The following is a 25591-nucleotide window of genomic DNA, read 5'->3' as shown; positions in this document are numbered from 1 at the left end:
GGACAGTTACATCATGTACATTAGGTGAAATTATGACCTTGTCATTATCTTCATTTGGGGATTAAGTATGATTTAAGGAGATATCTGTGAGGGTCAAGTTGAAAAGGGGTAGATTTGTAATGGTTAATTTTATGTGTCAACTTGACTGGGCCACTTGGTAGCCAGATATTTGATCAAACATTATTCTGGATATGTCTGTAGGTATAGTTGTGGATGAGATTAACACTTAAATAAATACTGAGTAAAGCAGATTGCCCTCTCAATGTGGGTGGGCTTCATCTAATCAGTTGAAGGTCTGAATAGAACAAAAGGCCGACTCTCTCCCAAATAAGAAAATTCTCCTGCCTGACCTAATGGTCTTCCAAGTGGCACATCACTTCCTGTTTCTACAGCAGCTCCCAGTCTTTGGCTATGACCTGGGATGTCAGCGGTACAGATTTTGGACTTACCAGCCACCATAATCATATGAGCCAATTCCTTATAACCTCTCTCTTTCTCTCTCTCTTTTTCTCCTATTGGTTATGTTCCTATGGAGAACCTGACTGAGCAAGAGTGAGACAGGAGAAGATAACATCGTAGTGATGGGCATCTAATGGGCAGGTGAGAGGGTGAGAAGGAAAAAACAAGAGGAGACAGAATTTCCAAAGGACGATGTCTGCCTATGTCTTTCTGTGGAGCAATTAAACAAATCCACATCTAAAAATAAATAAATAAATAAACAAACAAACAAACCCACATCTAAAAATCCAGATGTGTACGACAGACGTTAGGAGCCACAACATCTTTACAAAAGAGGTTCATGAGTGCGTTAAAACTGCCAGCTGCCCTACGCATTTGCTACAGGGTTATATTAGCCCACTAGGATTTCTGCCTGAAAGTAGGTACCTCTGGGTCCAGAAAGATGTCCAAGGCCCCCTGGGAGCTTTGTAGCAGCCTGGCCCATATCTCACTCTCACCTCGTAGAATGGTGACATTGCGAAGGATCTCTCCATGTTGCGTGTCCACGGCCTTCATCTCCTCCACGATCATGGACAGGTTGCGGACGTTGAAGTCCAGGCGGGCGCTGAGCAGGCTGAAGCGCTCCCGGAGCAGGTCCGTGGTGCCCAGCATGAGGGAGACGGACTTGTTCAGGTAGTAGAGCTCCTCGGCGTGAGTGTGGAAGCCCAGCGTGCAGGACAGCCGCACGTCGTCCAGGTACTTGAGCATGCTGTGCACGTGGCTGTCGGTGGCATTGATGTTGGTGAAGATGGTGCCAATCTCGATCTCATGAGAGGCCATGCGTCCTTCCAATGTCTCGAACCTCTCCACCGTGCGGTTCTGGGCATAGCGGGTGTGGTACTGCAGGTCGTGCATGTTCTCTTCATGGTCGTCCAGGAAGGACGAGATGTTATCCAGCTGCAGCTGTAAGCCCATGACCTGCATCACCAGGTCATGCATGCTCTCGGCATTCTGGCTGATGCGCTGTGATGAGGCCCCCAGTGTGGCCTGGATGTTCTTGACTGCTTCTCCGGTCTTGGCCGAGGTGGTGCGCAGGCTGCTAAAGAGCCGGGTATAGTTCTGCCAGTCAGTGACAATCTTCTGGAGGGTCAGGGTTTCCTCGTCTGTCTTCCGGCGGATTCCATGGATCCACTCTGAAGTCTGCCCCACGGTGAAGTTGATCTGGTGCACTGCAGCCCTGACGTCATAGCAGTCCTGGGTGAGGTCCTTCAGAGAGAGGTCCAGGCCAGCTGTGGTGGCCTGCCAGCCTCTCACCTGAGTCAGGAAGAGCCCCAAAGATTGGTTGACCTGGTGGATGGAGAAGGAACAATTGCCCATCTCCTGGGAGATTTGACTGCTGGTGGTGGAGAGCAGTTCATGAGTCTGAGAGGTCTGGTCCAGCTGGACCTCCTGAGCCAGAAGCATCTTCTGAATTCCCTCCAGCTCTTCCTGCATTTTTCTGATCTCTTGCCCCAGTTGCCCAGCCTCATGGCAGAAAGAGCAGTTGTTCGGAGCTTTTACATCTTTAGGAGAGAGATAACATTTTAGTTGTTGAAAGATCATGGGAAAAAGGTTGCTTCTTGAAGCAAAATATTTCAGAGCATAAGAATTAGCAAGTGACTTTCTCATCCCCTTCCTTTCCTAAGTCCTGCTATGAAATCTTACTTTGGAAGAGCCTTGTCATCTCTGTGAAATCTTATTTTTATCAAATGTCTTTACTAGAACCTGAGATGTAGGATCAGGATATTTTCTCTGTCTTGCCATCAAATCTCGAGAATATACCTTCCTAACTTTTCTGAGGTTGCCAAGAACCTCCTCTCATTTACATTTGACTTTAAAATTTCTCCATATATTTTTATATGTTATCTTATTTGATCTTCTCACAATACACTTACAGAGGAGATGGTGCAAGGATTCCCCCCCCTCCGTGACTGATAAGAAATGAGGCCCAGCCCTGGTGGGTTGGTTCAGTGGTAGAACGTCGGCCTGGCGTGCGGGGGACCCAGATTCGATTCCCAGCCAGGGCACATAGGAGAAGTGCCCATTTGCTTCTCCACCCCCACCCCTTCCTTCCTCTCTGTCTCTCTCTTCCCCTCCCGCAGCCAAGGCTCCATTGGAGCAAAGATGGCCCGGGCGCTGGGGATGGCTCCTTGGCCTCTGCCCCAGGCGCTAGAGTAGCTCTGGTCGCGGCAGAGCGATGCCCCGGAGGGGCAGAGCATCGCCCCCTGGCGGGCAGAGCATCGCCCCTGGTGGGCGTGCCGGGTGGATCCCGGTCGGGCGCATGTGGGAGTCTGTCTGACTGTCTCTCCCTGTTTCCAGCTTCAGAAAAATACAAAAAAAAAAAAAAAAAAAAAGGAAGAAATGAGGCCCAAAGGGGTGACTGGACAAATGTCATTCATTGAGATGGGCCAGAACAGGACTTTCTCTTTCCGTGACAGCAGACCACCTCCAACCCCTTCTATTATTTCTTTTTCTGGATCACCGTCAACATGAGAATGTTCTTTGTTAAAGCAGGAGATAAAGAGCATCATGCAACGTGCACAATTTAAAGCAGTGATGAGGACTTATCAGGAGGCTTTGGAAGGTCTTAAAAATAATTTCAGACACATGAGGACATTGGAAGAATGAACCATCTTTGGTTTCCTTTCCCACCCATAGGCTCTGGCTCTGCACACACAACCTCCAGCCCAGGATAGCAGCCCTCCTTCGATGGGTGGCTCTGCAGCAGACAGGGAGCAAGGAGCCATGCTGTCCTCCTTTAAGCCTAGGCTGGTGGAGGCTGCCCTGTCCAGGTACCACGCCATGGAGGACACATAGCATGGGGAGGGGATTCTCACCCTACCTCAATTAATATCGGTCTTTCAACATAGCCATTAGCACAGCTGGACACTGGACACTTACCTAGTCCCTGGAGATTTTCCTGCACAGACATAAGCTTCTTGTCATACGTGGCCTGGGCCAGGGAGATGTCTTCTGAGAGAGAGTCTACTTTCCTGAAAACTGTAGGGCAAATACAGATGAGAAATTGGGGCAGGATGTTAGATCAGAGAAAGGCATTTTTATCAGCTTTTCTGCAACCAGAACCATCCAGCCTTCTTCTACAGGGCTTCCCAAAGGTGCAGACAGAAAATTCTTCTTATGAGTTTGTCACACATCTCTTAAAAAAATACATATCTAGCCTGACCAGGCGGTGGCGCAGTGGATAGAGTATTGGACTGGGATGTGGAGGATACAGGTTCAAAATCCAGAGGTCACCAGCTTGAGTGCAGCCTCACCCAGCTTGAGCAGGGGCTCGCCGCTTGAGTGCAGGGTCGCTGGCTTGAGCAAGAGATCATAGACATGACCCCCTGGTCACTGGCTTGAGCCCAAGTCACTGGCTTGAGCCCAAGTTACTGGCTTGAGCAAAGGGTCACTCGCTCTGCTGTAGCCACCTCCCCCCCCGCCCCATCAAGGCCCATATGAGAAAGCAATCATTGAACAACTAAGGTACCGCAATAAAGAATTGATGTTTCTCATCTCTCTCTTCCTGTCTGTTTGTCCCTCTCTCTGACTCTCTTTCTGTATCTGTCAAAAAAACCCCAAAAAACAAACTAAACTAAACAAAAAAAACCCTATGTGACTATGTCTACCTCTAGACATAGATAGATATGTATAACATCTTTTCTCCCCAGATTTCAGAACTAGGGCCTGACCACAGGATAGAATAGGGAAAAATCAGGAAAAAAATATAAAAAGAAAAGCAATATTCTTACTCCTGTCACTGAGCCATAACTACAATCTTATTTATCCCCACAACCATTCTACAGCTAAATAGATACATTTTTAGAAAAACAACAGAAAATTGGGATGTTCCAAATACCTCTTCTATTTTACTTTCCTTTATTAATATCATATCATGGAAATTTTCCCATTGATGTTTAAATCATTTAAAAATCATTACTTTTAATGTCTGTTAACATACTCTATAGAAATGATTCATCAACAATGATATAAAACTTCCGTAATATTGGGGACATTTAGGGCACCTCCCCTTCTGAGCCTACAAATGAAACTCAATATGTAGATCAGAGTAATTCTTGATCCTAGAAATAATCCCTGGATATGATGGTTGTGTGTACATGGTTTATCTCTTAGGATAAATTGCTAGAATTAGAATGAATGAGTCAGAGGGTATTAATATTTTTGCAGCCCTTGATACATGTCGCCAAGTCGCCCTCTGGGAAGGGGTATCCCAGGTTACCCTGTATGGCAGCCTCGTACCTCCTAAGGGTCAGTGCTGGCCAGAGGCTAGAGCGCCTGGGCAGCATCAGCACCCCTGGCTTTCTTCATCACATGCCTGGCTGGGCACACAGTGAGAGAAGGGCACAGATGGGATGGAGGGTGAACAAGAGATTTCCCACAGATCCTATGAAGGTCAAATGTTGAGGGATGAAGTCAGCGTCAGCAAGAGAGTTGAAGAATTCGACTTCTAGTTTCGATTTGCCTCAAATGTGTTGGGTGACTTCAGGCAAGACAATTAATCTTTCTGGAGTTCAGTTGGATCATCCCTACAAAGACAGTCTGAAGCTAAATGACTTCTAAGGTTCTTATCAGCTCCAAAATGCTATGATTCCAAAAATTTTGGAATCAAAATCGGGTTCTAATTAACATTGTATAGGTCAGAGATGTCAAGATTTAATTAGTAGCAGTGATTCGGTGAGAGAACCTGGGCGCTCTGAGTTACCGTGCATGTGTGTGATGCGCCTGGGATGGAAAGGGGTCCTGTCCAGGGTGGGTCCCTCCTTGTACCCCGAGCCGCTGGGGTAGGCTTGGGCCACCCGCCACCCCAAACTGGAATCGGCAGGTTGGAAAATATTCTTAGTTATTCCTATTCATCTTTCTTAAATGTATAGATAGATCATATTTATTTTAATGTTTAATATTAGAAGTATTTTGGGTCTTTATTTAGAAGTTTGGTGATATTTCTGTGACCAGAAATGTAATATAGGAACTATTTATATCAATTAGTCTATGGTAAAACTGGTTTCAGTATATGTCACTTTCCTTCAAGTCACAGCTTCCAAAAACCTATTGTTGATGTTAATTGATGATTTACTATATCTCTAACCAGGGCCAGAACCAGGTACCCTCTTAAGGATCAGATGGACAAGTGCAGGGTTAACACCTAGAGTGAGGTACCCTCCACCCCTCTTTTGTCTCATTCTAGTCCCTGTCTTGTCTCTGATGTCTAGGCCATTAGGGCAAGCAAACTGACTGCTTCCTTTAGTAAAGAAGCCTGGATTTTTAAAAATCTGAAGCTAGGAATGGAATGTGATTACAGTGAGAAGTCATCAAATTTGTTTTCATCAATTTACCATGAACTGTTTAGCATCCAGAAGGCAGAAGTTAACCTGAATCTAGCTGTAGGCCGTCGCCTGGGTCAGCTACCACTCACATGAACTACAGCGTGTAAGAGAAGCACCAAGCTTCAGCTCCCTGGACTTTACCTGCATGGCTCTGATTCAGCAAGTCTGGGTCACACTCAGGAATCCGCACTTGAACAAACACTGAGGTGACCCTGACTCAGGTAGGCATCCCACCTCACCTTGAGAAACATTCTCAGAGACCCCAGAAGGGGCTTAGAAATTGTCCGAACCAGTGACCTCAACCCTGCCCATACCACAGAATCATCCGGAAAGCTTAAAGATAGGAATGAATTCCATTATTCAGGGCCCAGCCAGCAATATTTTTTTTAAAGCTCCCAGGGTGATTCTAACATGGAGTTAAAACTAAGAATCGCTGATCTCGTCCCAGCCTCTCATTTCATCCCTAGGAAAACAGAGGTCCTGAGAGCCTAAGGTTCTTGCCCAAGGCGCACAGCCAACTGTGGACCAGAAATCAGGAGCCAGTCTTTGCCGTTTGAATCAGGCATTGAGATTCCCCGGCCAGGAAGATACTGGCTCTGGGCCCTGCCGCATAGCTCTGTGCTTGTCTGTGCGAGAGTTCCGGTGCTGGACGCCTGACCAGACAAGCCCTGAAGCCCGGGGAGGATGCAGGCTTGGGGGAAAGCCCCAGGTCTGCCGGACGCTGCTGCGAGTCTGCACTCACCCAGAGAGGCCAGCACGACCACGGCCACCAGGAGCAGGGCCAGGAAGAGGTAAAGAATTCGCACGGACGTGTGCAAAGACAAGTTCTTCTGGCAGCGGCTACAGTGGGGCCCCAGCCGGCCTGTGGGGGGGGGGGGGGAGGGAAGAGAAGGAGGATGGAGGCTTAGAACAGCAGGTGATGCTGCAGCTGAAAGCCAGTTCCATGTTCCCGCTCTGGCCTGTCTCGTCGCATTTCACATTCTAGATCCTCATTCTTTACGCATCTCACTGCCTTTCCTCTAGGCCCTAGAGCTTTCAGGAACAGAAGAGACCGGAGTCAGGGTCTTCAAAGTATACTCATCGCTACCATCGTTCTATGGCATCGTCGTTCAGCCTGGGCTGTGAGCAAACATATCTTCCCGATACATTGCCCTCACTGGTGACCCACAGCATGGGGCAGCCAGCAAACGTTTCACTGCTGTGTGACCGACTCGCCCCGGTTTGCCTAGGACTTTCCTGGTTTCAGCACTGAAGGCTCATGTCACAGGAACTCCTCAGCAAGGGGTTGCCCAGGATGGTTTACCAAGATTGAAAGTCACAAACCCTGGGTAACCCTCTTAGTCCCAGGCAAACCAGAGGATTGATCACTAGTCCCCAAACTTCACAGCAATTCTTATGGAAACCAAATGAATTGTTCCAGTCCACCAGGAGGTCCCTGGTACAGAAGAAGGAGAGAACCAGCTATTCCTGGCTACTCTGGCAGATGGCGAATGCCCAGTGAGAAGGCAGTGATATTCCCATCTGTGACATCTCTAGGGTTAGTGCCATTTCAGCTGCACATCAGGAGTGCCAGGAATGTTTGAAAATCTTGATGCCCTGTTCACACTCCAGACCAAAAGCCATCAGCATCCCCGAGGGCTGGTCTCAGGCATCGCTGGGTGGTTACAAGGTGCATGCAGCCAAGGACGAGAAGAGCTGCTCCGATCTCTCCTGAAACCCACCAAGAAGCCCGACTCCAAGTACTGGCTCAGAGGAACCAAATGCCACGCTGGCTCCTGTGGGCCTGAAGAAGGACATGCTACTAGGGTGGCATGGGATACAGTGAAGGGGACAGTTCGAGGCCAGGTGAAAGACAGGCCCTGGGGGAGATGGCAGAGGTCCTTGACAGGTCTCGCCAGGAGCCCTGGAGACAGATGGCACTGTGTCAAACTCTGACTTCATCCGTAACACATAACCCAGGACCATGCCTTTTTACCCCTCAGGAAGCAGATGGGAGAAAGACAGCCAGGATTCTGGCACCATGTGACCAGCCTGAGGATGGGAGCAAGGGGGGACCCCCGGCACAGAGAACAGACCAGAGCGCAGCACCCGGAGCCCTTACCTTTCTGTGTGCAGGGGAAGGACGGCATGTCCTCATCACCAGCCAGCTCCTCTTCTGACACACACAACGCATCCCCGTCGCCGCCAGCCGACCTCACTGTGAGGAAGCCCAGTGCCATTAGATGCTGTCAGGTGGGCCCCCGAGCCACACCCACCACTCTCCAGCTGCCCCATTCACTAACAGACCCCACATTCTGGGCCCACCTCCTCCTGCCCCTGGGTCCAAGTCAGCCCACTTGAGCTCCAGGTGACCTGATGGTAAGCAGAGAAAACAAGGACAAAGAAAAGAATCAAGTGGCTGAGGAACTAGGGTATCCCAACAGGCCTGGATAAAGACTCCATGATCTCTCACAAGCTGGAAAAGACATACAGGCCGGTTCAGCCGCCTATTCTATATGCGCCTTGTCCATTCCTCTTCAGATGAAGTAAAAAGAAGTTAAGAGCCAGTTGCTTGACCCAGTGTCCTTCCACTCCTGGACACACGGTGACTGAAGCAGGTGTATCCTCCTCCCACCCCTAGCCTCCTGCCCTCGCTCCTGTTTTTCCAAGGAGCAGACTAGCTGACCTGAGACTCAGAATCTCCCGCCATAAGCAGAGGTGCTGACCAGGCATGCAGTGTGGCGGGTCCGGGGGCAGTGCCTGCTAGGGTGGGGGCTTGTGCTGGGGTTGTCGGTCCAGCTGCCCTCCTCTCCTCGCGCATTCTCAGCCTAGACTCCTCCTGCACCCAAGACTCGAGGTTCCTGGCATCCAGCTTCTCTAGTTGTTGACCCATCTTGTTTCACCTCCTAATTTTATTTTTTTCTTAGCTTGGTCTTTGGGGATTTCCTCTGTTTCCTTTCAACTTTAGCTATGCATTTGGCAGTTTGCCTAAAGTTTATCTAGTACCTAAGTTTCATAGTCCCAGGACATTTTAAGCTAGTAACGCTAGAAGTAGAAGCTCCAAGTTTGGCTTTCCTTTGTTCCACTTTTTAATGCTGCGAAGGGCTGGGTCTTGTCTCAAGGCATTCACAACAACGCTATAAGCCAGGGGTCCCCAAACTTTTTACACAGAGGGCCAGTTCACTGTCCCTCAGACCATTGGAGGGCCGGACTATAAAAAAAAACTATGAACAAATCCCTATGCACACTGCACATATCTTATTTTAAAGTAAAAAAACAAAATGGGAACAAATACAATATTTAAAATAAAGAACAAGTAAATTTAAATCAAACTGACCAGTATTTCAATGGGAACTATGGGCCTGCCTTTGGCTAATGAGATGGTCAATGTGCTCCTCTCACTGACCACCAATGAAAGGGTTACCTCTTCTGGATGTGCGGCCGGGGCCAGATAAATGGCCTTAGAGGGCCGCATGTGGCCCGCGGGCCGTAGTTTGGGGACCCCTGCTATAAGCTTTATAGTGTAAAGCAGTGGTAGTCAACCTGGTCCCTACCGCCCACTAGTGGGCATTCCAGCTTTCATGGTGGGCAGTAGCAGAGCAACCAAAGTATAAATAAAACGATAGATTTAACTATACTAAGTTGTTTTATAATGATTTATTCTGCCAAACTTAGCGAAAATCTGACATAAAGTACTTGGTAAGTAATTATTATTATATGCTTTAACTTGCTGTAACTTTGCTTTATAAATTTTATAAAGTTACTTCCCTACTTTATAAATCACCATTACTATGGAACTGGTGGGCGGTTAGAAAATTTTACTGCTAACAGAGATACAAAAGTGGGCAGTAGGTATAAAAAGGTTGACTACCCCTAGTTTAAAGTATCACTTTTAGGGCCAAAAAGACAAAGGTTCAGAGATGTTAAGAATGTTGCTTAACAACACCCAGAGTATGGGGTGAAGCCAAGATCTGAACTCAGAAATCTCTGCTATCATACCTACCACCTCCACAAAGTGGTGAGCAAAGGTTCTACAAGTGCTAAGAAACTGGGTAGACATGCCAGGGGGTTGGGCCCATGACTGAAGTTGTGATGGAGCCTCAGGGGCCCTGACAATGACCAGGAAGTAACCGGAGTAGCATCTGTGACCTCATTTCCCACATGTTGTGACCATTGTAATCAAAGCTGAAGCCAAGAGGCTAAGCAGGCAAGGGACCCTCAGTAAGTGAAGGCAGCCCCGAGTAGGCTCCAGAGGGAAGGAGCTGTGGGTGACCCGAAATTCACGATGCCACCACCATCCTCGGGAATGCCCTTGGCTTTGTCTCCAGGTCACAGCTTATATGTCGCTCCCTCAGCAGTATTCTGGGAGCTCCTGGACTGAAGTTAGTCTTCTGTTGAATGTATTTCCAAGTGCTCTGCATTTATCCTTTAGAATGCAAGACTCCTTTTATTACTTATCCAAACAGCTCTCTTCCCCAGTGTTTAAAATCTGAGGGTGGGGAAGCGTGTCTGTCTTGTCTACTCTTTCCAAAGCCCCCAACACAGTCATCGACTCAGAGAAATGCCCAACAAACACAATTTAGAATAAATCTAAAAATGATTGTGTATTATGCTTTCCGGAAGTAGGTCTATGCCTGTATATGGATCGTTGGGGAGCTTGAGACCAAGGTCAGTGCTTTGCCCCCAGAGATTCTGAGTTAACTGGAGGGAGGATGGAGACCTGGGCTTACATCCATCATCCCTTTTGACCCCTACAACTAGCCTGATAGGCAGAGTGAGAAATGATTTACCCGATTTTACAGGTAAGGAAGCTGACCTGGGGGAGAGGGTTAACTTTTAATATCTGGCTATGGTCACATAGCCAGCTAGTGGCAAAGCCTCCTGAATCCTGGCTGAGTTTTCCTTTTTTACAGTAACAGACTCCAGGTAGCCTCTGATAGTGTTAGAATGTTCTTATGTGTGTGCATGTATACATGTGCATGTATACTTTGGAGTATGGTGTGTACAAAGAAGAAAGGCTGACATGGTGGGTATGACTGATCCCTGTGTAGTGTATGTATTCTGAGAAATCAACCATTTCAGCCCTGCTTTGTGTCTTGCGCTGCTATTCTATTATCAATCTGCCAACAGTTTACGGGATAACTTTGCCTGGGAGGTTACCATGATTACCATGCCTCGGGCGGGGCCTATAGGACTCGTTGGTGCCTTCTGTGTTCTGTCTCACCCCAACCTTAGGCCCTCTCACCCCAGATGATGTTGCGCGCTGTCGGATTTACCGCCATCACGGGCCCCCTCAGGGAGGTATCCCTTCCACTTATTTGAGCAGAAATCCTTCTAGGCCTTCCTGTCGTGTTCCTCATTTCTCCCCACCCCTTGATGGTGCTTCTCTGCCCTCCCTTGGGACTAGGCCTCCTCCCTGTTCTGGCTCCAGGGCTCATTTCATCACTTCACTGTTTACAGCTTTTGCAGGGAATCTGGGAAGACTTAAATCAAGCAAGGCTGACATGGCCCTTCAGCAAACACCCCCCTGAAAGGCACACAGCTTTGTCATAACTTTGCTCTCTCTTTGAGAGCCCCTCAAATTGGCAATCATTAGCAAGTGGGAAGTAATCAAGACCCCCTTCTGGCACTGTGTGGAGCAGCCCATGGGAAGGGAAGTGGCAGCTGCCAGCAAGGATCTCAGCCCTCTCTGGAGGAGGGCTTCGCAAGGATTTGGCCCTATTCCCTCAGCTGACATCTCGGTCCATAACTCACGGCCTCCCCAACCCCCAGAGCTCTCTTCTCTTTCTAATCCTTTGGACTTCCTGTTCACCAGGGCTGAGCCTTGAATCTTGGGGACCCCTGACTTACCTGTGTCTGGAATGCTATAGCAACTCTCCACTTATGCCGTGCTCATTTTAATGAGAACACAATCCAAAGCATTTGTGAGGCTTTTATAAGCCAAGCCCTTTGCAAGCACGGGCTCATTATATTCACATTATCCCAAGATTGTTCCAGTTGGAGGATGGAGGAAGAAACAGACATAAAGAATTAAGAAAAGGTTGGCTTGAGGACACAGAGTGATTGATGGGAAGATGATTGATTAGACAGGAATCTGAACTCCTTCCTTGCACTGGGCCAAGCAGGCTTGACAGAGTCAGGAAAAGAATGTTCCCCCTCCTCTCAGTCTCCCAGGCCTTCTGGGCTGATCTGATTTAGTGTTGGGTGTCCCAGCTTTCGGAAGTGTTTTCAGAGATAGGTAGTGTGGACGAGAAAGGGGCCACATACTAAACCTGACACGCTTAGGGACCAAAAGCAACCACACAGGATGGTCTGAACATAAACATTCCTAACTAAAAGCAAGTCATGGTGGGTAGCACATCCTAGGCCTATAGCTTCCTCGACAATCTTTGCCTTCATTGAGCCTGTCTGTTGTCCGTTTGCATCTACAATAATACACACTTGGGATGTCAGAGTAATCAGGGCACCACTACACCCGAGAGGAGACCACAGGCCCCTCACTGTTACCTTGTTCCCCACACACCATCTCCTTGTGTTGTGAATGTTCATTGTTAACCATCCTGTGCCCACCAATGCAAAAGAAGTATGCGTCTCTCTTTATCCAATCTGAGATTTCTCCAGTTTGCTTTCTAAATCCACCACCAGTGATTTTCCTATAAACCCTTAAGCTTCTTCCTTTGACTTTAATGTATAAAATAAGCTGTAAAACTAACATTCACTGGAGAATTTTCTCAAACTGTTGAGATTTTGTTTCCCCGCAACTGTCATCAGTTTGGTTCAAATAAACCAATAAAAACATCCCTGCAGGTTTGGATGTTTCTTACGTAAATGGGAGTGGGAACTTGTAAGTCACAGCACCCATCTGTCATGTTACAAAGGCTCAGAGAGGTTCAGGGACCTGCCAGCTAGTTGGTGGTTCGTAAATGTCCCGGAATCTGAGGCAAGATGCAAACAGACATACAGAGTGCTTGCAGAATTGCATACACGCAGCTCAGACAGGCTACAGGACTGGGCAAAGTCTTTGCAACCAGGCCTGCCATCTGTTTCCATGTCTGGCCTCCCAGCAATTCGTCATCTCCTTGAGGTCAGGAAATCTTCCCTCAGCACAGGGCCAATCACAGAGTGGGTGTTCAAAACAGATGGGTTCACTGACCCTTTGAGAAGCCTGCATCCTTACTTAATTATTAACTTCTGCTCTTTTAATTAGGGGCTCATTTTTATTCAAAAATAAAGATGGATGACTGGAAATGTGGTTTAAATATGGCTTACTGTTAGAGTTCTCCATGGAAAGGGAGTGTTGGTGCATTGAAGAGGCAAAGGCTTAAAGTGGTAGAGATTTAAAATGAACACACATAGGCCCAATGTTTCAACTGAAAAGGAATGAATGGGGGAACAGCATTTCCCTCCCTCTCTCAGAACTGGAACAGGGCTATCATATTCCTCTCCTAAAGCTCAAAAGCCTCTCTTGTGGTTTTTTGGGGGGAGGGTTTTATTCCCTTTAGTCTCCCACTTAATTACCTTAGAAAACCCCTGGCATTTTTATGGCCCTCCAAAATAAGGCCCTGATCTTTCCCTCTGTCACACAGACATGACCCATGGATAACTGAGGACTTCTGACATGCTGAGAACTGAGAAGCACCTGAGTATCAAAAATGATGGGTAGCCAGGTGTCTGAAATAATTGGAGAAGCCACCATATTGTAGGCCACGGGTGTCCGAAAAGAGGCTAAATTTCCTCTGTTGCCTTCTCTCTCTCTTTCTTGCTTTTTTTCACTTGGCTCATCCTGCTTAAAGGCTATTGTGACAGGAGGGGGTGAGTTTAGGAAAGGACACTGGAGAAGATGTGGTAATGCCTGGACTTTGGGAAAGAAAGTCCCTTTCTTGGGACAACGGGAGGACAAGCTCTGGGTAGCAAATATCTGAGACTCCATAGCCAGCTTCTGCTTCCCCTATTCCAGAGCCCCCAAGAGATGGGGGCTGTCACGAGAGAGTATCCTGGACCCGGTACTAAAGAAGCCAGGCCCACGACTTACCTATCCAAGACAGCCAGGACCCACTCTTCACCTAGCAATCTCTACTGCAATTACAGACGGTGTTGTTTTTAAAAAAGTCAGTGTTGAAGCCAGTGTTGTAAGCTCAGACTCGTAAAGCAATTGCAACCTTGGAGGTTTGAAAGAGCCTCTGTTCCTCTCATTCCTAAGGTCATAATAGCCAACTCAAACACTGGGACAGCCACAAGAGGTACTCCTTTTTTTTTTTTTTTTTTTAAGCCTCTGCTCCCACAGAGCCACGTGGAAGATCCGATGGAAGGTGCATGTGTTGGCACACCGTGAGGCACGACTGCTGAGTCGGCGGGGTTCAGCCTGGTTCACTCCTCCTTCTGGAGGCGGAAAGCAGCCCAGACCTGGTAACCAACTGCTAATTCCGCTGCGGTTGCGACCCCAGCTTTCTTTTGGTTGACCAAAAAATGTGGAGTTCATTCACTCGTTAACCTTTTTGCAATCTTCCATCAGAGTCAGCAAGGGGGAGAGATTCGAGGAATAGAATAAAAGGTCTTTCTTTGGGAAATTCAAGGAACACATTTTGATGATTATCTCTTCTACAAAGTTCACTGAGTGGGTTTTCAAAACAGCCAATTGGGTCAGTAAAAATAAAGATTTGAGAGTCTTCTCAAGAGCCAATGCTATATTTAAAATTGCAGACTAGCTATAGTCTAAGGTTGGAGAATGCTATAATTAAGGTTGCAAAATTGTTTTCATTAGAAGCCTCCTGCTCTTACCCCCTCCCCAGAGGCTTCCTCTGTGGATGTGCCTATATTCGGACAGGAATCAGTCTGCCCGACACAGCTCTAGGGAACCTGGTCCTTCCCTTTCAGGCTCTCCTGCCCGAGTGCTCACGATCTGCACCCCTGGAATCCCACGTCTTTTCTGCCCCTTCATTCCTAAAACCCACACTCAATGCTCAGGGACAGGCACTTCCCCTCCCCCTGCCACCTCTGTCTGAAGCCAAGCCGGCCCACAGCCTGCCACTGTCTGCCTTCCACTGCGCTCCCGGGATCACAGAGCTTGTGGGCAAATTCTCCCTTTTTCCCAAGCCCTCTTTATCCTGAATGACTCTCCTCCCTTTTCTTGCCCTCAGTGCTTCTAACTGGGGTACTCGTGGCCTTTGGGTGGCACAATTCTTCACGAGACAAGATTTTCCCACACTGCACTGACGCGTGGGATCCTGGCCTGGTAGCTGCTAGTAGCAATCCCTGGTCCTTGGGAAAACTCTAAGTGGCCACTCCTTTTCTAAATACCCTTTCAAGGGGCGGCATGACTGCTAGTCGGAAGAGAACCCAGTCCAGTCACCAGTACAAAAGACCCCAACTCTGCCCCTCCACATTACACACTGGCTTCCTCTGTGCAGAGAGCAGCTCCTCGGCCCCCCTAAACCCCACAAGTCCAGTGGGATGGGACAGACCCTGATGTCTGTTGTCACCTCTTGGCCTTCAAACCCCACTTGGGGTCCATGCTATCTCTCACATGGGGGCTTTCCTTCCCTTCTCTGAGTTTTATGTACAAAAATAGTGGAAACACCATCTACTTTACAGGTGCTGGGAAAATTCAATAATGTGGTATACAAGCAGTACCTGGCCCATAGTGAACACCTGATCAGTGGTAGTAACATCGTTTTCATCAGGACTGGCCTTCTTTGTCTCCCTTTCTTCCCCACGCCTGTCACTTTCAGGACCAATTTCCAACTTTCAGCAAATCCATTTTCTAAAACATGTCCTATAGAACACTGGATTCAAACTACTCTTGATGAAAAAGAACCCTTTGACCGAGTAAGTCTAGAAAATGCTGCATCTCCTTTCACCATCTGAGACACTCACAGCAATCCACCAAAACTTTTTTAGTCCCTCAAAAAAAAAAAAAAAAAAAAAAGACGCCTGTTTCAATCTGATTGATTCAATGTTTCTCAAATTAATTTGACAATAGAACTTCCTGCCATTCTTGAAAAAAAGTGAACTATGAAAGCCCCTGGAAATGGTGCTCAGAGGTACACTGACGTCGGGGAACACTGTTCTGGACAAGGATCTCGCCTGGACTGGATCAATTCTTCATCTTGTCTCCCACCATCAACATTATGTTGAGAGCCCACTGGACCTCTGGACCTCAGGGCCCCATGACCTGGAATCTATAGGTCTCATCTCAGGGGCCATAGCTCAGCCTGACCACCCTCTGGAGCCTAAAGTTTACAGCTATTCTATCTGCATGATCAACTCCTTTCTTATACCTCTCCTGATGTTTCCTCCTAATCCCTGCTGCACTAAACCTTTACACCCCGCACTTCATCCGGGCTCTGGGTGAGCCCCTGGTATCAGTGGCAGCTCCCTGGAGCCTTCAGTGTACTCTCCTGCCCCTGTGCCCTTCCCTGCTCGGCCAGTTTGCTCTGCTCTGAGCTGGGAAAGCCCAGCCGGATGAAAGCATGTCAGAGATCGGTGTGGGTCCCCCCCCCCAGCCAAGTGCTGCCATCTGGATCCTCCCGCCATATTCCTCCTCTTCTTAGCCCACCCCATTCTCCAAAGATGAGCTCACCTCCTCCCTTTTAGAAAAGAACAAACCCATTCAGTTTAAGATCTTCATCTTCCCCTAACTCCCTCCAGCTGTTTTGCCTCAAACCCACTATAGGAGAAGGTGTGTGGGAATGGGCCTCTGTGCGTTTGGAGCACAACGAGGCCCTCATTTCCACACTTCAGGTGGGCATGCCTTGTGATGCACAATCCCCCGTCTAAGAAGTCTTCCCCTCAGTGGATACACATTCAACTAGGCTAAAATGAGTGTGTCAAGATGATCGCTAGAGGCTCCCATAAACCTGAGGAAAAAAGTGGGTAACTCAAATGCCCATTGATAAGGGATTGGTTAAATAAATTATTGTGAATTTGTACTATGGAATATAATGCAGCCATTGAAAAAATAACACAGCTCTCTATTTATTGCCCAGGAAGAATATATATGTTCTACTATTAAACTTATAAACACAAACAGATAGTATAATCTTACCTATGTGAAAACAATCTGTGTGCAAATATACAGAGAAGGACTTCTGGAAGAAAGCACAAGCCAGATCTTGTCAAAAACCTCTGAGGGCTAAGGGTCCATGTGGATGCTGCTATTTTTTCCTTTTCTGAATTTTTCAAAAGTTTTCATGAGTATGTATCGTAAAGATTAAATGCAACTGGTAATGCAGCAAGTCTATTTCCATAGCCTTTTCTCAGGAGAGCCCTTCTTCCTTCCACGGCCGAGGTCACCCACTCCTGCCTTCTCCTCCACCCCACCCCCATTTCTCCCTTCCCTTTCCCTCTGCCTTCCAGTGAGCACTGGACAATGCCGCCCTGAAGAACCCGTCATGCCTGGCCTTGCCTCTTACTTTAATTATTCAGTTCCCTTTTCCAGAGACTTCTCTGACACGAGGCCTCCCGCGCCTTTGCTTCAATGCTCTCCACCCCCTTCCCAGCCTGTGCAGCCTGGCTTTCTCGGATGAGATGATTCCGTGCAAGCTCTGTTGATTATCAGTCAACTTTTTGACACTGTTGCCCTCTTTCTTGGAACTTTCTCCTCTCGATTTCAACATTACCATCATACGTCTCTGCTGGAGTCCCTGACCACTCTTCTTGGCTCCTTCACAAGCGTTTTCTTCCTCTCATTCTCTAAAAGCAGAGATTTCCCAACGTCTCGAGGGAGAAGTAGCAACCAAGCCATCTCCTGACAAGCCCGTTCAAATCCTCTCCAATGTCAACAGCACACAGTTGGAAGTCCTTAGTATATAGCACTCAAGGCCTCCTGCTCTTGTGATTCTCTGTGTCTCTCAACCAACTCTCAACTCCAGACAAATTTTTACCCATCACACCTAAATATATTACCAATGACCGGCTTTCACCAACACTGTGTCCTATCTTTACTGACTATCCCTTGAATAACCAGATCCAAATATCGCCCAACCTTCAACTCCCCCCTCATGTTTTTCCTGAACTACCCCAACTTGAAATGCTCTCTTTATCTCAGGTGATTCCTGTTGAATCTACTATACCACTCATTTTTCTTTTGCAGCATCTCCCTTGATTATCTTGTTTTCTTAAGGGGGCATGTCTAGTCTCTGCCTGAGGAAGGAATCATCCTTGTTTCCCTTTAAACTGGCATGCCTCCTCCCCCAAAGCAGGTACTCAGTACATGTTTGCTGACTGAAAAGGGTGGGACAACATCCAAAATAACCACTATTTTAGCTTGGGTTCAGGCAGCTATAAAGGCATCTCCTCTGAGCCTCAAAGGAAGTGTCTGCAGGGCTGCATCTGGAGATGTTCAGGACACTGTTGGAAAGAGGAGCCTGGAGCTCAGAGAGGTACATCCGGTATCATCAACCTATTCCCACGTCAAATCTATGAAGCTTGGAAAGGCTGTTCAAAGAATAGAGGCCCAGCCTGACCAGGTGGTGGTGCATTGGATAGCGTTGGCCTGGAATGCGGAGGACCCAGGTTTGAAACCATGAGGTTGCCGGCTTGAGCATGGGCTCATCTGACTTGAGTGTGGGATGTGTGGGATCATAGACATGACCCCATGGCCACTGGCTTGAGCCCAAAGGTCACTGGCTTAAGCAAGGGGCCAGTGACTCGGCTGGAGCCCCCTGGTCAAGGCACATATGAGAAAAGCAATTAGTGAACAACTAAGGTGCTGCAACTATAAGCTGATGCTTCTCATCTCTCTCCCTTCCTGTCTGTCCTTCTCTCTCTCTTTCACTAAAAAAGAAAATAAAAGGAAAAAAGTGGATGCTTAGTAAGAACCAAGGAGTCTATGGCTGAAACCACAGACTCATCACAAGAGGAGCAGCAAAAGAGAAGAGACAGGAAAAGAACCAATACCAGCTAAACTGCCTCCTGGGACCGCTCTTAGGACACTTCCTACTCTCAGTCTTTTTTCAATGATCTGGGCATAGATCTTAAGTGTCTTAGCAAAGGGTAAGCTCCTTGAGAGAAAGAGCAGGGTCTGAGACCTTCTTTGCATCTTTCTTGGACATTAGACATATGTGGATATCCAAGCCCTGGCATTTATCAGTTGGTCAATAAATGTTTGTTAAACAGAAGCATAAATCTCCACTGAAAACCTACATTAGGTTCGGGGGATGCCATGGTGTGATACTTGCCTTTAAGGATTCCAGCTCGGTGGGGGACTCAAATGTACCCACTGAACGAATATAGTGGACACCATCTATGTGCCAGGCACAGTGTGTGAGTGAGACTGGAAAGAGGCAGACAGGGACCCCATGCTCATGAAAGTCACATTCTGATACTACCCTGTAGGCAGTGGTGGGATTCAGCTGATTCGCACCAGTTTGGTAAAACTGATACCTTATTTTTTGTTGAGTTCAGCGAACCTGTTGTTAAAACGGCACTTGTAATCAGGGTTCTCCCTGAGGTGGGTACCTGGGCAGCTGCCCAATGTGGAAATCACAAATTTACATTCCTTACTCTCTAACATTCATCTGTGCGACAGCATATTGTGTATCTATTTTATTATTCTTATTTAAGTATTAAATGCATGAAATAATAAACTACCTTCCATATATTGTTTTCTTATACTTAAAACGGTCATTAGGGCAAAGAACTGTTTGTTAAATTATTTGAATCCCACCACTGCCTGTAGGCATTACAGTTCTATTTTGGGTGTGTGTGTGTGTGTGTGTGTGTGTGAAAGTTCTATTTTGGGTGTGTGTGTGAAGGAAAAAACAATCCAGTAGAAAGTTAGTGCTGGAAAGAACCTCAAAGATCATCCAGTCTACTTGCAGATGAGGAGACTGAGGAACAGGAAGTATCAATGACTTCATCATGGTTATATAGTTATAAAGCTAGTTTATAACAGAGGTAGGCCTAGCCTTGGGCTTCAGTGCTCACGACACATACACACACACACACACACACACACACACTTGCTAATATGACTGGCAGTCTGTCGTGCTGCTATACGTGCCAATTCTAACACCCAGCACAGCTGCCTGTCCTTCATGTAAACGGCCAAGCTATCCACCAACATCTACTGAGGAGCAGAATTCTTATTCCTCTCCGAAATCAGCTGTGGAATATAAGTCTTCAGTTATTAAAGTCACCCCAGCTGGTGACAAGGTGACATGTGTGTGTGTGTGTGTGTGTGTGTGTGTGTGTGTGTGTGTGTGAGAGAGAGAGAGAGAGAGAGAGAGAGAGAGAGAGAGTTTGAAGCTGATCCCAACATCTCAGACCCTACCACCTCCCTGATTTGGGTCATTTAGTGCAGTGGTCCCCAACCCCCGGGCCGCGGACCGGTACCGGTCCGCAGAGAAAGAATAAATAACTTACATTATTTCCGTTTTATTTATATTTAAGTCTGAATGATGTTTTATTTTTTAAAAATGACCAGATTCCCTCTGTTACATCCATCTAAGACTCACTCTTGATGCTTGTCTCAGTACGTGATACATTTATCCGTCCCACCCTAAAGGCTGGTCTTGTGAAAATATTTTCTGACATTAAACCGGTCCATGGCCCAAAAAAGGTTGGGGACCACTGATTTAGTGGGTCTCTGCACCTTTGCCACATCAGCTCTGTTTGTTCTAGCACCCCGAGGCCTGGGGATGGAGGTCAGGCTTCCCATGTGGACCCAGTCTGCCTGCTCATGAGTGGCTATAATCTCCCCTCACCCAGCTGTGGGAGGTGGAGTTTCCTGGGATCGCACTGCTGTATTCTGCAGCCCCCTCCTCCTCCTGCCTGCCCTTTGCCCACAGGGAGTGGGCACTGCTCTCTGATTCTTTTGGGGAGGGGCTGTTCCTCCCACACTTGGGGAATAGCAGGGTGTGTCTCTGCCTTGTCTGTGGCAGCTGAGGACAAGTCTCCCAGGGGCAAAGAGTGGCCAGTGCAGCAGGCCTGCTTCCAACCAGCTCTCCACCAAGTCACTTCCGCTTCCCAACGCCCAGAGCTCCTGGCCCGAGTCACTTGCATCAGAGCAGGACAGCCTCAGGGACATCCAGGAGACCAGGACCCAGAGAGGGGAACACTTGGCCTACAGGGCTAGGGATGGGGGTGGAGCTCATATTGCTGGGAGGCCTCCCATGATGGGACCCTCATTGGAGCTGGAAAGGATCCCACAGGTGGCTCCTAAGGGCTCAGACAGGCCAGCGGGAAGCTCCAAGTGGGTCTAGTAGGAGACAGCTGTGTGGCCCTCACGTGTGAAAGGGGCTGCATCTGGGGCCAGGGGCCAGCTTGCATCAAAGATGCGACTGCCTGGGAGGCCCGGCTGGCGGCTGGCGGGCAGGCAGGAGGGGCCTCGGGTGGAAACAGCTTGGCTGGCAGAGCTGGCCCTGGCGCCTGGCCACTGGTGGCAGCGCTCCTCAGAGAATGTGTTTTCTTGTTAAAGTACTGTCCCCGCCAACATCCCTCTCCCCCACAAAACATAACATCACAGTGTTTTGCTTTGAGTGGGGATGGTGAATCTTTGTCAACAGATGTAATTCTCAGATTGGTGGGGCCTTTGGAGAAACATCTGAAGCCAGCTCCCTCTCCAGGAAGGGTTGCCCTGGAAGGGGCTGCCCTGCTCTGCTGGGCACTTTACTTTTTCCATGTGGGGGAAAAAAGTCTTGATGTTTCACACTCCACAGATCCCAAAGGCCAAATATTTGCTGTCTGTTCTGCCTTTTCCATCTCAGGCAGAGGTGCCGGCAATTCCTGGCTCCTGGGGAGAACGAGGGGAGACCCTGCAGGGAAGTGGGCATCACCACTCACCCTCCCCAGAGGCTCTGCGGCCTGGGTTCCCACATGTTACGGGAGAGCACGGAGACGGGAAATACATGAGAGCTGTCCTGAGGCCTCACAGGCCAGGACGCAAGCCCACGTGGTGGTGAGGCTGTCGGCTGAAACAAGAAAAGGAGGTAAGAAGGGCAGGCCTTGGCCTTCTTTCTCGGTCTCCCAGCCTCCAGGCCAGCAGGCCAGGAGGACCCTGAGACCTGATAACATGATGACACATTTCTGCTCGTCCTCCTCAGGAGCCTCCTCTAAACATTGTCACACCAGCTCTTTCCCCCTCCATTTGGAGGAGAAGAATCGCCTCATCAAGTTTCAGAAAGACGTCTCGTGTGTTCCTGACTACCTCTTCCTTGGAGCGGGGTGTCTCCTCCGTTTCGGAGGACTTAGGCCCTCCCTGTGCTTTCCGCACTGTGTTTTGTTTCACAGTGCTTCTCTGGATGGCTGGTGGAGCCAAACCACTCTGAGAATGTGCAGCATCATTGAGGCTGAGAGCCGCGTGGGCTTCGGGCCTGTGGTGAGATGTGGTCTAAGACCTTTCCAAAGGCTTCTGGGTAATGACCTGCCCCTGCCGGCTGACTAGGGAGGATATGGCTGCCTAGGTGCTGTAGCCCAGAGCAGAAACTTCCTGGGTGAGGCTCCTCGCTGCTGCCACTCGAGCTTCCTGGGTTTGATTATAACTTGCTTGCCTCATCCCAGACAGTCCAAGACAAGGTGAGGCCCTCAGGAAGGACAGAAGGGCCAGAGGCCACGGAAGGAAGCATTCTGGCCAGGAAGTCAGGAGCCCTGGGCTGTACTCCCTTGACTAGCTGGAAATCTTAAGCAAGTCCTTTTCTCTTGTCCATAGGACTAGCAACCTAATTTGTGGGGCCCAGTGTAAAATTAAAGTGCAGGGGTCTCTTATTTAAAAAAATTAAGAATTTCAAAAATATATATATAAGAATTAAAAAAATTTTTTTTCAAGACAGCGACAGCAGAGCATTAACCTAGTGCAAGGCCTTCCAAGCGCATGGCCCTGTGGGAATGCACAGGTTGCAAACTCGTGAAACTGGTCCTATCTGTTTGGGCCTTAGTTTCCTCAACTAAAAAGTCTTTATTCAATGAGTAACCCTCAGACCTTTATATGTAAAAGAGACAAAAGGAGTCACTTCTTCAGCACCACTACTCTCAGTCTCAAGCCCTGTGGGTGACCTCAAAGGTCCTTTTTGGTGTCAACATTCAGTAAGCCAAAGAGGTGATGAGGTTCTCACTTCTAAGTGAGGAGTGCCATGGGAGGATTAATGGGAAGCACAGGGAGATGGCACAGATACCCACCCATGGTTCCCCCTTCCACAGCCTGCTTCTCCCTCAGGCTGAAAATTAGCCTGAAGACCAAGCCTGCTCTTGCCCAGGCCCTAAGAAAGCCAGGCCCAGGGAGGAGCACCTGGGACCAAGTCTAGTACTTGTTTCCATCCCAGGAACTGGCTGCAAAGGCCATCATCTGATGACCCACTGTCCTAGGGACAGCTCAGGCCTGGACCACTGGTTTTCTTCAGCTGCTCTGTTCCCAGGAGATGAGAGGGCAGGCAGGTCAGGAAGGATTCAGAGGTTGGGAAGGGCAGGGCTCTCCTGAGATGAGGCTGAAGTCCCTGGAGGAGAATCCCTGGCCTGGCGCTGGGCAGAAGGCTAGGGTGGGGGCGGGGGCCTGCAGGAGCCTCTGAGATGGGTCCCATGAGTGGAGAGTTGCACTGCTAGAAAGTTGTGCTGGTGACATCTTTCTGTGCTTGCTGACCAGTTAAAGGGATTATTAGAAACTTCTCTGTTATTTAAAATCCTTTTTCTTTTTTTTTTTAGGGTTAGAGCAATGACAGGACAGGGCTGTATGAACTTTCTCCATGTTCCTTCTTCTCTCCCCTTCCTCTGGACTTCAGGGCTCCGCGCCGTCCTCCCAACACCCTCCGCAAGGGTCGGTCGAAGGGGCAGAGAGAAGACCCCTGAACTCCTGCCCTGGGGAGTCCTATCCTCAGCCCCGCCTGGGTAGGGTGGTCCCGCAGGGTCTCGCCTGGGAACCCGAGCACGCGGGGCTTACCTTTCATGGTCCCTTGTGCCGGGGCCTCGGGAGGGCCTCGCTGCGGGCGGCTCGAGTTGACCGGGGTGAAGCCGGTGGCTCCTCGAGGGATACCCGATCGCCGCCCTACGCGCCGCCCGCAGGAGCCAGGCTGGGCGTCGGAGTTCCACTGGAGCGCGGGACTGCGGAGGCGGCGCGCCGAGAGGAGGGTTCGCGGGGTCGCAGCCTAGGGGCGCCGAGCCCGCCGCCCATCCCGCTGCCCGCCGCCCGCGCGCTCCTCGCTGGAGGCCGGCGAGCTCTGCGGCCGCCGATCCCCGCGCTCCCGCCCTCGCTCCCTCCCTCTTCGTCACTTCTTGGGCCCTGGCCCAGATCAACTTCCTTGGTATTTTCAAAACTGCCGCGGCCAGGCCTCTTTGTGCCGCCGCGGGTCCCTACGCCCGCGCCCCCGCCCGGGCGCAGAACCTCGAACCCGCCTGCCGCCCTCCCTCCCCGCCGCGGCTGCGCGAGGGGAGCGCGCGGAACAGCCGCTTCCAGGGCCGCGGTTTGCCTGTGGGAGACCCCTGGGGGCCGAGGCGAGGTGGGGGAAGAGGGGCGGGGCGGCTGGAGTTTCGCCCTGGACACTTTTCTCACCCGTGTAAGGGGTAAAGGCACTGGGAACAAGAAGGATCCCTAGGTTCCAGTACCAGCCCTCACCGCTCTGGTTTGCCTGGGACCGTCCCTGTGTTAGCGCTGAAAGCCCCGCATTCTTAGAAAACCCCTCAGTTCTGGACAGACCTGATAGTTAGTTGGTCATTCTAGCTCTGCCACCCCTCGGTGAGTGACTTCATGTCTGCAAACCTTGGTTTTATACATGATAGAACTGGTTCCCCCGGGACCACCAAATTCTGTGATTTTGTTGCTGGAGTGACCTCTGACATCTAGGGGAAACTGACCTCAAGCAGAGTTGTGACTTTTGTCACAGACGCTCTTCTGAGATCTTCACATGCCATTCTTCATTGGTGGGACAAACATTTAATTTACTACGCACCTCCCTACCATGTACCAAACTCTGCCCCAAACTCGAGGCATGTGAGGAACGCTTCACAGCACTGTCTCCATGAGAAGCATCTGGTGGAGAAAGCCAAGTTAAACAAGTAATGGTGCTGAAGTGTGTGAACGCCATGGTTCAGTGGGTGAGAGAAGGGACCACAGAGTGGGGACAACCCTGCCTGGTACCTTCTGATTTCTACAGTCAGAGCTTTTCCCCACACCCCCACACCTCCATGCCCACCCCTCATTTGGCATTTGGAGTAAAGTAGGTGAGGCCAGTGAGGCAGAGAAACTTTCTCCACCCAATCAGAAAGGGTGATGTTCAGCTATCCTTAACCTCCTTTACTTTGGCAAATGAAAAGTTGCCGTTCACAAAGTGCTTTCTTACCATTATCTCAACAGAACCTCAAGACAACCTTGAGAGAAGGAGCAAGGAACCGTGCTACCATTTGAGGAAACTGAGGTTCAGGGATGTGGACAAAAAATGAACACTGTAATAAATCTGACCAAAAGTGATCTCACACATTGACCTGATCATAAGTTCCTAAATGGGCAGGTCATGGTGGGTAGTCATGCCTCAGATATATAGCTGCCCTAGGAAAAGGCATATCTTTGCCTTATGCAAGCCCTTTTCATTATATCTGTGCATCTACACCTTTGAAATGCTTCTTTTTCAGACCCCTTAGAAGCATAACCACCCTCAAGAGAGCACATAAGCTTGTAAACTCTTATAATCTAACCTCTGCCTTATTTCTTCCCACCTTCATATAACCCTCCTTCCTTCCTGCCTTCATTCCAAATGTGTTAAGGAAACTGCAAACCGTCATTCACTGGAGCATTTGAGATCTTACTTCCCAGCAATTATCGGTTTGGCTCAGATAAACTCATAAAAATCCTCTACAGGTTTGGATGA

The 25591-nt window shown here is 48.9% G+C and overlaps 1 protein-coding gene across 1 annotated transcript in view; it reads right to left on the bottom strand.

Moving 5' to 3' along the window:
* SCARA3 (scavenger receptor class A member 3) overlaps positions 1 to 24119 on the bottom strand; it is a 38926-nt gene extending 14807 nt beyond the window's left edge. Inside the window, exons 1-5 of the mRNA XM_066278573.1 lie at positions 23671 to 24119; positions 7924 to 8019; positions 6565 to 6684; positions 3379 to 3477; positions 957 to 2000 (exon numbers count right to left, since the gene is read on the bottom strand). Of these exons, the coding sequence (XP_066134670.1) occupies positions 957 to 2000; positions 3379 to 3477; positions 6565 to 6684; positions 7924 to 8019; positions 23671 to 23677 (1366 nt within the window). The 5' untranslated portion in view covers positions 23678 to 24119. The remainder of the gene's footprint in view (positions 1 to 956; positions 2001 to 3378; positions 3478 to 6564; positions 6685 to 7923; positions 8020 to 23670) is intronic.
* Positions 24120 to 25591: the final 1472 nt, after the last annotated feature.

This window comes from Saccopteryx bilineata, chromosome 1 (genome assembly GCF_036850765.1).
Source record: "Saccopteryx bilineata isolate mSacBil1 chromosome 1, mSacBil1_pri_phased_curated, whole genome shotgun sequence".
NCBI classification, from domain to species: Eukaryota; Metazoa; Chordata; class Mammalia; order Chiroptera; family Emballonuridae; genus Saccopteryx; species Saccopteryx bilineata.
Note: the sequence above shows the minus strand (reverse complement) of the source record. Positions and strands in the feature narration are given on the sequence as shown.